Here is a 13798-nt window from a genome sequence, read left to right on the forward strand (position 1 = left end):
ATGCCATGTTCTTTCCAGCTCCATCTCCTCGCTCAAACTTCAACTGTAATTGCCTTCCCCATTCGCTCCTCCTCATCTGTTTCAATGCTCCTTGGCCTGCCATCGTCGAAGTCCGCTATCTCCTTTCCATAACAGCAAAATAAACTATCCGTGGCGGTTAAACCCCTAACGATATGTACAATACGAGAATGGGCAGAGGCTGATTGCGAATGATACCGCTCAGCCTTTACAATTACTACGCCAGGCCCCCGGCCCCCCTTCACGTCCTCTCCGCCTCCAGCTCCTAGATCCCGATCCTCGCGCGCTTCGTCGCGAACTTCGGCGACTTGGGGCAGCGATGACGAGGAGAAGGTTCACTCTTCACGTTCTGTAGGGTCGAGAGCCAGGGCTCTGCCAACTGGAACTCGTTGCGGTGCTTCTTGGCGCAAACGCGGATAAGTTGATTTGAGGTGCTGCTAAGGTATAGGACGGGGGAGCGGTGAAGCGAGGTTGAGGCGGGGTTTGTGACGTCTGAGGTGAGTGATGGTGGGAGGTGTGAGGGGAGGGGACGGGCTGGGGAAAAGGGGGTATTTGGGCATAGAGACTAATTAGGGGGGGGTAAGCATTCGGATAAACGACTCCAGGTAGTGAGGTTTTCGCATTCAAATGCCGAGGGTATGATTATGAAGTCGCCGGATAGCTATATGAGGAAAGATGGGGGTTGAGGGTTTCTCAGCAGGTGTACAGAATAGGCTCTTGAAACAATCCAGGTAATAGGAAGCAGATCAAACCCCATCCCTCTAACAAGCCCCGATCCACACAGGGAGCATACCGGACAGATATACAGCTTGCGTGCCGCGACGCTCCCAGCGTCGAGCTCTCGTTTTCGCAGCCAGCATTTCATAATCTGTCTTCTTCGCCCTGCGCGTACAACTCCTAAGAGAAGCGGTTTCCAAAAAAAAAGTATACATAGTTAAACATCCCACCTCTATTCCAAAATAACCAACCGGTCCCCCTTGCCCCGTTGGCGATTGCCATGCAACTCGTCGCACAGCGCTCGCCGCCGTGGTATTGAGGTTGAAGGGTCTGGCGGCGAGCTCGTGGGTTCGACGATGATTTGTGGTTGTTTTTTGTTCTGTTTTTTTTTCTCAGCATATTTTTGGGGTTTGGCGTTTGCGCTGGGGAAGAGTGCGTATACACTAGTTGTGGATAGAAGTTTGGGAGGAGAGGTTGCGAAAGGCATATGAATGAGGTAGGTTAATTGTGTCGTGGATTTTGGTAATGTGTTGGAACACCAGAGACGTGGTAGAGAGAGATATAGTAACTTTTAGCATTGCGGTATTCGTAAGGCACAGGTTACAGCGTGTTTCAGCTTCGCTTTTCTTCCTTCGATAACATGAAGAGTTCTCAAAGACGCACATCAGACAACGTCGTCTACTACCAGTACCCAGTCACTCATATTTTTGTACCGAACCCCCTAGCTCCCCCCCTGAACCCTTCCAGGCGCATTCGGATCCCCCTGCCTCAGTATCTTCACCGAGAACTCCACCGAGAACGTGCCCGTCGGGAATTTCATCTTCTGCCAGAACCTCCTGCGGTAAGCCAGGACAAGCCTTAGTACCGCGAGGACAAGACTCGTAATCCTATCACTCTCGTTAGCATATCCGCTCTATACCACCCCATCGAAGAAACACAACCCTCGCCCTCGACCGCCACCATCCGACGGAGAAAGGAAAGGAAAGGAAAGGCAAAAAGCCAAAGCCTCCGCAACAACCGTTCTCAAAAAGAACCGGGGAACTTACCCTAAAACTACCGCCACACTCATCACAACCTCCTGCAACACCAGCACCCTGTACGCATACACATAGCACGCCGGGTCCACGGGGCGCGGCGCCGGCGGCGCAGGAACGGACGGCGTGTCCGGGTCCCCGATCGGCGGCGGCGGATACCAGCTCTTGTAGCACCCGCCCTGCAGCCCGTCGCTGATGCCCGTCGCGCTGACGGCGATGAGGTAGAATGCTAGCACGGCGTCCACGACGAGGTTGATAGCGAGGGGGAGGGGGAGGTGGAGGCGCGAGAAGCGCAGGCGGAGGAGGTTTAGGGCGGCGAAGATGGCGGCGGTGATGGACTGGGAGACGTGTTAGAGGAGATGGTGGGGATAGGGAGGGGAGGGGAGGGGGGACGGACAAGGCCGAGCAGTGCAGCGGCGTCGTCGCGGATGCCCCAGCTGTAGTGGTAGTCTCGGTGGTCGTCGTCGTTGATCCACAGGACTTTGAGGGCGATGAGGAACGGCCATGTCGTCGCTGCGAGAGCTAGGGAGAGCCAAGTCAAGATGAGGATGGGTTTTCGGAGCTGAGGGCGCGGCAGGAGTGGGGGTTCAGAGGAGGGGTCTGAGGAGTCGAGGAGAGGGGCCTCTTCGGAGGTGGTTTCGGGGGCTGGGAGGGATTCGGAGAATGGGCTTGCCATTTTGAAGAGTGGTATGTTTGAATTGAAGGAGAATATGTGGAAGATGGGATGAACAGAATTCACACCAGTAAATTGGCTAGACGCAACAGTGCAATCAGCCAAAGTTACTTAGAACAGGCCTAATATGAGAGAACGAGATAATGGCAAAACTCTAGACCTTTTAACTCTTTGAATTTGGTAACGTGTTGTTTACTCCGCCTGCTGCCTGGGCTGTGCAGGCCTGAAACACTAAGCCGCGAAGGATTTTGCTTAGACGGATCGGCGCATAAACTACTAAAGTAGCGCAGAATCCTGTAAAGCTTCTGCCTAGATTAGAGAATGCTGTTGTTGTGGTGTTGTGTGTTATGTGAGCAGTGCCGCGGTCCCGATTACCGCAGAAATATTACCAGATTCTAAAGCGCAACACGATTTTGGAATGACCCAGGGCTCAGGTTCCGTATGGCTGTTGCCTAATAAGATATAAAATACTTGGTCGTTAGCAGGGCAGGGTACGTAATATGTTGCTCCAAGTCTGCCTTGCCCCCGCCATGATGTTAGCATTAGCAAGCAATTCCGGGCGACCTGCTAAAAGCGTCAGAGTTCAGACCTAGATAAGCTGGGAAAAGGCAGAGAGAAAACTAAGCTATCAAATAGTATTTGTAGTTTGTTCCGCTAGCCCTGTGCTGTTGAATACTCTTGCTTAGGATAGCTATGCGGGGATAGCTACGCGGCCCTTCAACCCTCTTCCACCTCCCATTTCCCCCCTCCTTCCACTCTTCCATTGTCCACTCTACCTCCTTGCGAGCCTTCGATATCCGCTCCCTGAAATCCAGCACGCCCTCTTTGTGTACTCCACTGCCTGCGAAACAGGAACCACGCAACGTGGCGATGGCACTTTCTCCACTCGTGCCAGAAACAAAGGGGCGCATCCGCCCCGAGTTTCTCTTCATCGTCTAGTACCCCATTCTCCGGCCCTGGCGCGAGTTGTGTGGTGAGCCGCTCGGGCGTGGGGTGTTGTTCTAGCGGGTGGAGCGTAGTAGTAACGTGCGAAGCCCAGGGGAAGACGGCGATGAAGGCGACGCTGCGGAGGCTACAGCAGACTTGTGCTTCCCGATTCAGGCGCTCAAGGAGGAGGCAGAAGGTCTCTAGGCAGCCCCATTGCCAGCAGACCACTCCGTTAGTTCTATCCCTAGGTAGGTATGCTAGCACCCAGCTGTCTTCATTGTATGCGATGTGCGTCCAGGGGTGTGCATGGATGAGACTCCTATAACCATCCCAGGCGCGAGCACACTCCGCCGCATGCTCCACCTGTACTCGCGGTTTCTTCCCACGTCCGCCGTTCGTAGGCCAATCCTGACGTAGCTCGAGATAGTGGAAGTTCCTCTCGAAGACCCACGTACCGTTGCTTGGAATGATCAACTCCGTTAGCTCGATCATCGTGGCTGGCGGCGCAACGACTACCACTCTCTCCGGGTCCAGGGCATCGAACACGCGGGTCCAGAGATCCACAACGGCGTGGTGCAGCGCCGCCTCTGCGTTGCGAAAGATTTTGTACCTAGTGTCGTATTCCCTGGAGGCGACAATGACGAGGCTTTCTACTTTATCGATCAAAGGGGGAGGCCCCCATACCGCGGAGCTGCTCTGGGCGAACCAGTGGTCTTCGTTGCGGATCCAGATGAACTCCACCATCTCGGCTATTTCGCCGCTGTCTATTCCCCATTGGAAGCCTTTCGCTATCTTCTTACGCATTCTCGTGTAGATGTCACGTTCGTGGGCCGAGAGCGTTTTCAGAGCAGGTTGCATTGCGTTGAGCGTGTCTTCATCTACGGGAAGCTAGGTAGGCGTGTCATCGAGGCGAAGAACGGTATGACGAAATAATAGAGGTGTAACAAGAGCGTGATAGCGGCGGGAGGTCAGGCTGAGAGCCTTGAGAGGCGTCAAATTTGATGGAGCGCTTGGTAGATCCTTGGTAGGTTCGTGGGCGAAATTCAGAATAGAGGGCGGTGGGACGTCGAGGCGTGAAAAGATTTGAAGGACGAGTTCTACGGGCAGCGCGTCCATGATGGATAGGGGAATCGAATCAAGTACACAGGGAGGGATATTGGAGGTTTTGTTGCGAAAGATGACACGCTCGAAGTTATGAGAGAGACTGAGAATAGGTATTCTAGATCGACGCGCGATGGAAGGTGACTGGGCACAATTTCGCTGTCTGACTACATTCGACATGAGAAAAGTTTATACGGCGGCTAAACTACGATGACGGGGGAAGGGTACAAATCGTGGTAGATAATCCATAGCGGTTAGAGGTGAGGGATGAGTCGACGAGCTTGAGAAGGCTCAACAATAACTTATGACGGGGACACACCCCTTCTTTAGTAAACGTACACAGCCTCTGTATACCCACTCACCACCGCCTGAGGTGGCCTAGCAAAGTTTCAGGCCTGTCTAAACAATGAATTTGAATGAGCTTTCGATTGCTGAAAGCTCTTTGAAGCACTTCAAGCGGCGTCGAAGAGGTGTAACGAACGCTTCTGCAGTTCAACCTTGTTCAATTTCTCCCCTAAAATTACTATTCTTGTCACTTGTACCACCTTACTCTCCACGCAATGCAATGCCTGACTCTCAGTTGCTTCAACCTGCCCGAATTACCCGTTCCATCACTCTCAGGACTCGCCCCTTTCGTACAAAATGTCACACTCCCGCACGATATTAAGGAACGTGCCATCCCACACCTTTCCTTCGCTCAAACTTTTGATAAGCATGCTGCATGAAAATGCCGTCCTGTTATGCCCTCGCTAAACCAAAAATCGAACCCGCTGATGCATAAGAGTATGCTCAGAAATCAAAATATACAGTTCCGAAATGAAGACTATTAGTTGTAAGGATAGTGGCGTCAGAAGACATTAAGGAGCGGATGGGTATATATGTAGTGTAAAAGGAGAGTCCAGGGGAATTCGTTTCTTCGTGAAGTGGCCGTGTCGCGTGTATACTGTATATGCCATGGAGGCTCGGTTTCCAGAGATCTGGGGATATGGGGAGATCATATCATCCACGCCATCCCAACCGCACCCCCGATTACTGCTGCTGCCTCGACTCCCCATTGTCTGGAGAGAACACCAGCAGCACCAGTCTGCAGTCCCGGTTTTCCGGTGTTCGTCCCAGTTTGCTCGCCCGCGCCAACGGTCTTCGTGCTTGTAGCTGCGGCACCCACAAACGCATAGCTCGTCAGCGTGACCGGCTGCCCGTTCTTTCCCGTCGTGGTAATCAGCACGATGGAGCTGACTAGTCCGCCGTCAGGAGTGTAGGTGGTCACGAATGTGCTGCCCTTGGAGTTGGTCTCGGTGAGGACCTGGCCGACAGTGTGTGCAAAGCCGACGGCAGAAGTGGTGACGAACTTGGAGCCGGCGGCGTCGGTCTTTGTCAAGACGACGCCAGGGGCGTTGGTGGTAGCAACGATGGTCTTGCCGGCGGCGTCGGTAGTTGTGATGGCCACAGGGATGCTGACGGTCGGTGCGGAGAGGACGGAGGTGCTCTCCACGATGGTATTGCCGGCTGCATCGGTGGTCGTGATGGAGACGGGGATGACGACTGCAGGAGGGGCAGTGGAAGTTGGCGCTACGGGAGCTGGGGTGGAGGCGGCGGGTGGTGCGGTGGAGTTCGCAGCCTGTCGCTTCATGAGGTCGAACTTTGCTGCAGATATAAGGCGGGTTGCCAGGGATGGGTTCTCGCTGTGAACTCTCTCAACGGCAGTCCTGTCATGTTCCCAGACGCCGTCCTTGAACTTGGGGTGGTGGTTATGCAGGGCGGCGTGTAGAGACTCTTCGGGAAGAGCATTGAGAAGCTCCTGGAAGATCTTGTTCAGGTCGACATTCACGGCTTGTGTTTCGCTGGGCTCGGGGATGGCTTCAGGACTGGCTTGAGCGAGCACCAATGCCACGAGGGGCAGGGCGAGGAGGAGGCATTTGTGGAGGGAGAACATGTCGAGGTTGCTCAAGGCACGGGAGAGGTCGGCAGGCTGCGGGTGGGCGTGGAGGATATGAGGCGATGCTGCTGGGGAATAAAAATAATAGTTGGAAGTGATATCTGCAGGGGTCATGTAATCGTTAGCATTTTGCCAGGTCCTTGGAGAGTTTTGTTTGAACGAAGAAGCTGCGAGTGGGAGCTGAAGAAATGTCTTACGGAGCAATAGCCCTGCAATTGCGGTGGCTGGGAGTCGTCACTGTCGGCTGAGAGGTGAAGGCTAGACAAGCGGACAGTGCACGAGGCAGCGATAGCGATTGGCTTGGAGGTGCGTGATCTGAGACGAAGTGGGTGACAAGGCTGCAGAAAGCGAATGTGAGGTGCGAGAAGTGAGCGGCGTCCTTGGACAGCAGTGAATTACACAGTTGCAGAAGAGCGAGAGAAGTTGCACGGGACGAGGGGGCAGCTCGGTATGTAGTAGATAGGTTCGGGATAGCACCTTACCACATCACCAGTGTGCCAGCCGGATCTCGGCCGCCGGAGGTCGCACCGTCACGCTCGACGACGGTTGCAAGCATCAGTCATCACGCCAGCCATTCCGAGTGGCCTGCCGCTGTCGCTGCCACGACCGGCGGAGACGATGCCTCTCTCGTGTCTGCGCAGGCGAAACAATCCGCCTGAAACCTCAACCACGGCGCTGGCTGCATTTTGCCGCATTCCGACACGAGCTGCTCCACCAGGCCCACCAAACGACCCACGGCACAACGGTATCCAACCGTCCCAGCATGACGTCTCCCCTCGTCTCCTTGCGGCTGGCGCTGTCATGCTTTTCCCCGTTCACGACTCGGCCAGCCTTCACCACCTCATATCAATCCTTGATATAGGCCTGCGAGGCATAAGAGCGTGGGAGAACCCGAGGCTGTCTTGATTTTGGAGTTTCATCCTAGCATTCTTAAAACTCAGCCAATCGCAAGGCCGCCAGATAAAAAGCAGGCTTATGCATGCACGCACAAGCATCTGGGGCTTGTGCGCTGATCGCATGCTAAGAATAGCCCGTGGACCGCTCGAGAGCCGCTTGGCAGTCCATTCACCATTTGCCGTTGCCACCCACCCTAGCGATCGAGAAAACAACCGTCACGACAGATTGAGGCGCAGCACAGCAGTGGAGACGACGCGGCCTCGATACTCTCCACTGATTTGGGCAAGCCAGCGAAGATAAACCCCTCTATCGATCAATGACACTATTGAAAGCGATTCGAGGGACTTTAGTTTCACGGGACCCAACGGCTAGCATTCGGGGAAAGGGATTTCAGACCAGACCGAACCCACTAGACTGACCTTAGGGAATAAGCTACAAATACTAATTGTGACGCTCCAATGAAACATGTACTATCTTTCTGTCTCGCTCTTCGTGATCAGTGATCCAAGGCCATCGTGTCGTGCTGAAACCCAAACATTTCTTCCGACCTAATTCGTCGCGTTCGCTCCAATTGTTACCGCAACCAACACTCAAACCCCCCCCGCCTTTCGTCGATCCAATTACCTCATTACGTCTTCGAATCGACACACAGCCCCTACATCCAACGCTCAGACCACTGCAGCGACTCGACCGAACCCGTCATCAGCACCTTCTCTACTACTAGAGCTTCAAGACGAATACTAAATCTGGGCATTAGCATTTGTCGGGGTCTGCTCCGAGGGTACACCAGGAGCGGGTTGAGCCTGTGCAGCTGTCGGAGGAGGTTGAGCTTGGGTAGGGGGAGCTGGTGCAGGGCCAGGTTTCTGCTCAACAGCCGGAGGAGCAGCCTGAGGCTGAGACTCGACCTGCCTTTCCTGCTTGTTGTCTCTTGGCACATCCATGCTCTTCCCCCTTACCGGCATCGGTTCCATCGGCCTTCCCAGAGTCTGTCCTGACGCAGGCAAGTCAACCGTGCTACCAGGCGGGCTCTTCAGCCGCTGTTTCTCCTCCTTCCGCTCGTGCATCTTCTCGCGGAAGCGGTTGAAGAGGCCCTTCTTCTCGCCGTCTCTAGAAGAGCTCGCTGGCTCCGTTGAACTGCCTGGTAGGGTTGACGGCTCAGGTGGTGATTGACCGTACTGGTTGTTGTCCATTTGCAGACTGCGCCGCCCTTGATTAGAGCTGTTGAACGAGCTCATGCTCTTCTCAGCACCAATTACCGACCCGAAGGCAGTCTGGCTGGCTGTCGGCGTGACTGTTGACTTGCTCTCGTCGCGCTTATGCATGTGCCATCGCTTCTTCTCCCTTTTCTCGCTGTTCAGAGCTCCGGAATCATCGCCCTCGGAGTATTCCGCTGCCGTTGAGTGTGACTTGAAGGACGGAGAAGGCGAGGGGGCCGGCTTCAACGTAGATCCTGACGTCCTCGATGGGTTGGATTCTTGGTGAGACGTATAGAAGGGATCTCCAGAGTAAGCAGAGTGGTAACTTGACGACATCCCAGGAGGTAGGGGCGACGGTGGCTGGTCCATTGTCATGGTGTGGCCAGACAGAGAATGCGTTGAGCTCTGTGCGCTTGGGTTCGCACTGCTAGGAACACGGCCCTTTTTCTGAAGCTTGTTGGGCCGTTTCTTCTCCTCGGTCTTCCTCTCCTCGACCTTCTTTTCCTCGGCAGACTGAGGAGACGGGCGATTCTTGAGAATCTGAGTAAATGTGCGCGCCGTTCCGGGCATCGACTCGAACGTTGGCGTCTTCGGACTGTCTATCGGCCCTTCCACAAATTCCGACCTTTCCCTAGCTGGCGAGTGACTGATGTGCCTGGGAGCTTGTGTCTCGGGAGCCAACATTAACATCGACCTAGCCTCGCTAACCGCAGGCGGCGTCGGAGTTACGTCTTCGCTTGATGGAGGAGAAACAATTGCCGATGGACGTGGTTCGCTAGGTGGCAGAGTTGTCGCTGGCTGGACTGGCACAGGTGCAGGCACGGGAGCTTGTTGAACGGGTTCTGAAGCTGGAGCTGGAGCTGGAGCTGGAGCTGGAGCTGGAGCAGGTGCAGGTGCAGGTGCAGGTACCGGGTCTTGCTGCTTCTGGGGAGATGGCGCTGCGACAATAGCTTGCTCGAGTACCGGAGCGATGCCTGGGGCTTCAGTCGGTGTGGGGGGGTCTGAGTTCTTTTCACGGGAGAACCGAGCTGGGCCGATGGCAGGCGACCGTTGTGACGGAACAGTGTTACTCCTGTGAACACCAGATGCTGACGTTGGTGTTGCAAACGAAGGCGTCACTGGACTAGGGGCAACACCTGAGTGCCGTGAACCCCTCGAAGAGACAGAAACATTCCTCTTGACGAATCCATATCTTTTGACATTGTCGGCGCCAGCACTTGCACTGACGGCACTTGCGGTGGATGCTGATCTCCCGAGGCCGGTAGACTTTACTCGAGCGGGTGTCGTCGGAGTGCGAGCCTGTGGGGTCGAAGCACCGCTCTCAATGTGTTTAACAGTCCCTTCATCTACCGCAGTCCCTTCCATGCCGATCAAGAAGTGGTCTTGATTCTCAATCAGAAATATCAAGACGTCCTGACTTAGACGATACTCGTTGGGAGACATGTCGTGTGATGGATGGGACAAGATTCCTGGCTGGAAGATAGCTGCAAGATTGGAGGTCGTCATCTTGTTGACGTCGGCTTTGGCTGCGAAGACCGCGAGAAGATCGAGGATGTAGAGCAATAGTTGCCGATTTAGTGGAGGTAGATCCTTGATCAGCAGTTGATATATTCTGATGGCGGCATTGACATCAAAGCCTCCGGTTGAAGGTGCCTGGCCATCCATGGGTCCAACTGCTTCAGCCTGGTGGTTTCGAAGAGGCTGTCTGAAGCGCTCGTAGAAGTCCAGCGGTATTATGGGTTCCGGTAGTTGGTTGAAGTATCTCCGGAGAATATTGGCGGCATCGTGGACTGTATACCCCGTCCAGTCCAGCCCTTTCCCATACCGATCAGGCGTATCGAATTGAGTCTTGAGCTCTTTTATCCGTTTCTCTGACCCAGCAAGACGAAAAATTCCCTCGATGTCGGTTGCTGATAGACGCATAAATTAGCGCTCACTTCGAGACGGCTTGTAGACATGCCCACTAACCTTTTTCCTTTAAGAAGACACCACACTTCGCAACAACAATGGGCACATAGCCGTATATATAACTTTCCCCTCCTTCATTGAAGAGTGAAATAGCAACATTGGCATACGTTATACTCCTATCGAGAGGGACTCCAAAGATCCCTTGAGGGACGGGTTCTGTAAAATATTAGCATATGAACCTAACACCGTGTGAATGCAAATCCATCCGCTAAAAAAGCAAAACGCTCGGCCGTTATCAGATGGATCAACAGCGCCAATCCCCCACCAACGCACTGAGCAGCCTCAAACAACCCATATAAGATATCCTTACCTTTCTCCTCTTCCTTGCGGGGATTACCGCGCTTGAACTGCTTCCACCAACTTGTCAGATCGCGTTTGGTCGAGGCGGGCTCGGCTGCGGTCGAGGCAGAGGCATGGGGCGGAGCAGGCTGGGGTTCGCCGTTCCTTGCGCGCGGCGTCGACAGCGGCGCAGAGCTGTGGTTCGCCATGGCGGCGGGCGACGAGCGGGCTCCTCGTCAGTAAATATATCGAGGAGGCGTTCGCGCAATGGCCTCGGCAGGCGGGCCGGTGAGAGGTAGCTGTCGGCAGCTGGGTATCCCAAAATAGCCAGGCGGCAGCGAGATGCAAAGCTCAGCGGACGGCCAGGAGTAAGTCAGCGGGCGGCGGGCGCCACGGGTAGGGTGCTGGCGACGAGGTGCGGTGAGAGCAGCGGACGCAGTTGAAGGTGTGAGCGCAGTAGTTGGAGGGTTGGTGAGGCGGGATTTGGGAGGGTTTGGGGGCTCGACGTCTTGAAGCGGAAGCGGAAGCGGGTGCAAAACGCGGCGACGCGATGGAGTGGATGCGACTCAAACAGTGCGGTATGAGCGCTGGCAGGCGACAGTGAATGAAGCTCGGTGTGGAGGGGCTGGTGAAGACAGCACCATACAGGGACGAGAGCGGAGGAGTCGAGTTGAATAATGGGGCGGAGAGTGAGAGACAGCCTGACAGCAGCCTCGACAGCTTAGCGCGCCAATGTCTGATGGGCAGAGCTGTTCCAAGATTCCAAGGCAGGGCACCCGTCCCCCGAGCTGATGGGATGCTGGCAGCTGGAGGCGACTGCTGTGTCGCTCTCTTCTGACTGACTGGCCTGTGCTTGTCTGCCGTCTAATAATAAAGAAGATGCTTGGCGCTGGGGGTGAGGCTGTAGGAAGAGCACGAGGCCGGCGCTTGCAATAGCAGTCGCGCCGAGTGGACCTGGGTAAGCAGATTGGTAAGGGCTGCAGCGTTTCGAGCAGGTCAGCTTGATGTCGGCAGGCCAGCAATATACGGATGGAGTCATGTTGACTGGAGGCCCGCACGGCTCCCCGTGTGGCTGAATCCACAGTGGCTCAACCTGGGAGCCGACGTCCAAGCTGCAAAATATACAGAGCTTGGCCGAGAGCTCCATCAATCCCCTCCACACGACCCTGTAACCCACAAACCCGTCCTCTCGCCCACACTCCCCATCTCGTACGACCCTGCCTTAGACCCTACAAAGCAGCTTTCACCACATTCTTGGAATGGACGCGTGCGTACCGCCTCTCATTGTCCGCCGCCCTCCTAACCAAACCCAGACTCAACCCACAAGAACAGCGCGAGCTGCAAAGCCGCATGGAAAAGAAGCAGATGAAGGAGTTCATGAACGTAAGACTGTTTCATCCCCCGCCTCAAATCCCCAATGCCGGCTTCGACTCTTCCCCGTTCCATTCCGGCACCAAGACCACCACTGACGAATCCGGCGCCCAGGTCTACTCGAACCTTGTCCAGAACTGCTTCAACAGTTGCATCAACAGCTTCGAGACCAAGTCGCTCACCTCGCGGGAAGAGAGCTGTGTGATGCGCTGCGTAGACAAACATCTCAAGAGCCAGACGCGGTTAGGAGAGCGCTTCCAGGAGCAGAATGCCGCCATGGCACAAGCCGGGGGTCTGCCTGGCCGATAGAGTGGCGCGTAGGCTGGGAGTGGGATTCGTGCTGTATGCTGTGTGTTACCCGATGAAATGATGGGTCGCAATGCGGATAAGCGTTGGGGCGCTACGAAGGATGAAACTCGTTGAAGATGCGAATCGATGGCATCTATCCCTAAAATACTGCCACGAACGGTCATTGTTGGGCATTTGGGGTCTCATACCCGGACCGTCCTCTTCTCACTGTACATAGGGTCTGGGTGGGTTTGGGGGAGGGTTCCGGCTGTCTTAAAAGTCACTCTCCTATCATGTTTGTTTCCTATTACGCTTGTGTGACTTTCTATCATTGACCACAGCAAACACTGGTTCAATACTAAATCACGAAGCCACTCTCGATTGGGTAGGCCTGACAGTGTGAGCATGAAAACTGAAACAGGATGTAACTTTCTCGAGACTCCCAAGCAGGACTATGCTTCGCGCTGACTGCGAGCCTAGTAGCCTTTCAAGCCATCACTTGGCTGCGGATCGGCTACGAAACAAATGTACAGGTCATGGAACTCCAAGTCAGGACTACACCATAACCTTCGAATAAAGCTACAACGCGAGACACCAAATGACGATGGCACTGTCGCCCAGGCCGTCCTGCTCAAGCTACGCTCGAACGTCATCATAGTTAAACTGGACGTGGACTAGGGCTTAGAGACTCGAGCCGCTCCTTGGGGATCCAAACCTGCGATACATTGGCGATATCCTTGTAGCCCACCTGTTATTTCAGTAGAGCCACTGTGTACCCCCACAGCGCAACCAACTACTTACATGGGCTTCACTATTATATCTTCGACTCTGGTAAGATTTGTTGGTTGGAAAGTGTGTCACTCACGTGACCGGCTATAAGTTATCTTCGATCTTCATCCCCTCAAAGAAAGACATCATAGCCGTAGACGCGACCGACAATGAGGACAAATTTCACATTATCTTAGGCGTTTCTCAAAGACCAGGTGGCTCTCCGTGTTTGCGAGGATGCTTGATGCACTCCATCCTAAACAGTGAAACGCACCTTCCTGATGACCAGCCCGAACAAATCCGTGCACCTCCACGAAAAGCCACTTGAAATGCCACAAGGTAAGAGCCGGTGGCTTGATAGTGCGTAAGATGCACGGTTCTGGTAATTTACTTTCTGAGGTAGTCTATATTTCCATTATTTTCCAGAGCTTTCACAACAAGAAAATCTAAATGGTCCGAGGACTGATCGCTTCAAAAACTTCTTCCAAGGGGTTTCTTCCGGCGGCCACAGAAAAGTGGTGGGCTTACTACGGCGAGCCCTGGGGTTTTGCTCCCTTAAAAGTCAACTATGCTAATATCTTTTTGCACCTTTTTTAAGCGCAGCACATAAAACTTTCAAGCGTCG

At 54.4% G+C, this 13798-nt stretch overlaps 5 protein-coding genes across 5 annotated transcripts; 1 reads left to right on the forward strand and 4 right to left on the reverse strand.

Moving 5' to 3' along the window:
- Positions 1-1499: 1499 nt before the first annotated feature.
- BDZ99DRAFT_466038 (uncharacterized protein) lies at positions 1500-2644 on the reverse strand (the record flags this gene model as incomplete). Its single annotated transcript, XM_033720682.1, has 2 exons — positions 2167-2644; positions 1500-2107 (listed from the first exon to the last, which is right to left on the reverse strand). Coding segments are annotated over exons 1-2 (604 nt in total), but the record flags the coding sequence as incomplete, so codon positions are not given.
- A 515-nt stretch (positions 2645-3159) lies between these two features.
- On the reverse strand, positions 3160-4485 carry BDZ99DRAFT_573978 (uncharacterized protein; the record flags this gene model as incomplete). Its single annotated transcript, XM_033728336.1, has 2 exons — positions 3160-4257; positions 4315-4485. The coding sequence occupies 2 exons, from the start codon at positions 4483-4485 to the stop codon at positions 3160-3162; spliced, it is 1269 nt and encodes a 422-aa protein (XP_033573432.1).
- A 979-nt stretch (positions 4486-5464) lies between these two features.
- Positions 5465-6403, reverse strand: BDZ99DRAFT_394666 (uncharacterized protein; the record flags this gene model as incomplete). The annotated part of the gene is made up of 1 exon (XM_033715913.1): positions 5465-6403. One exon carries the CDS (start codon positions 6401-6403, stop codon positions 5465-5467), a length of 939 nt encoding a protein of 312 aa, XP_033573433.1.
- A 1420-nt stretch (positions 6404-7823) lies between these two features.
- Positions 7824-11211, reverse strand: BDZ99DRAFT_95529 (RhoGAP-domain-containing protein). Its single transcript, XM_033729066.1, has 3 exons — positions 10778-11211; positions 10468-10623; positions 7824-10409 (listed from the first exon to the last, which is right to left on the reverse strand). The coding sequence occupies exons 1-3, from the start codon at positions 10953-10955 to the stop codon at positions 8044-8046; spliced, it is 2700 nt and encodes an 899-aa protein (XP_033573434.1). The 5' UTR covers positions 10956-11211; the 3' UTR covers positions 7824-8043.
- Positions 11212-12060: 849 nt separating this feature from the next.
- On the forward strand, positions 12061-12426 carry BDZ99DRAFT_394586 (uncharacterized protein; the record flags this gene model as incomplete). The annotated part of the gene is made up of 2 exons (XM_033715905.1): positions 12061-12129; positions 12232-12426. Coding segments are annotated over 2 exons (264 nt in total), but the record flags the coding sequence as incomplete, so codon positions are not given.
- Between the last annotated feature and the right edge of the window lie 1372 nt (positions 12427-13798).

This window comes from Mytilinidion resinicola (assembly GCF_010093595.1).
Source record: "Mytilinidion resinicola strain CBS 304.34 unplaced genomic scaffold BDZ99scaffold_16, whole genome shotgun sequence".
NCBI classification, from domain to species: domain Eukaryota; kingdom Fungi; phylum Ascomycota; class Dothideomycetes; order Mytilinidiales; family Mytilinidiaceae; genus Mytilinidion; species Mytilinidion resinicola.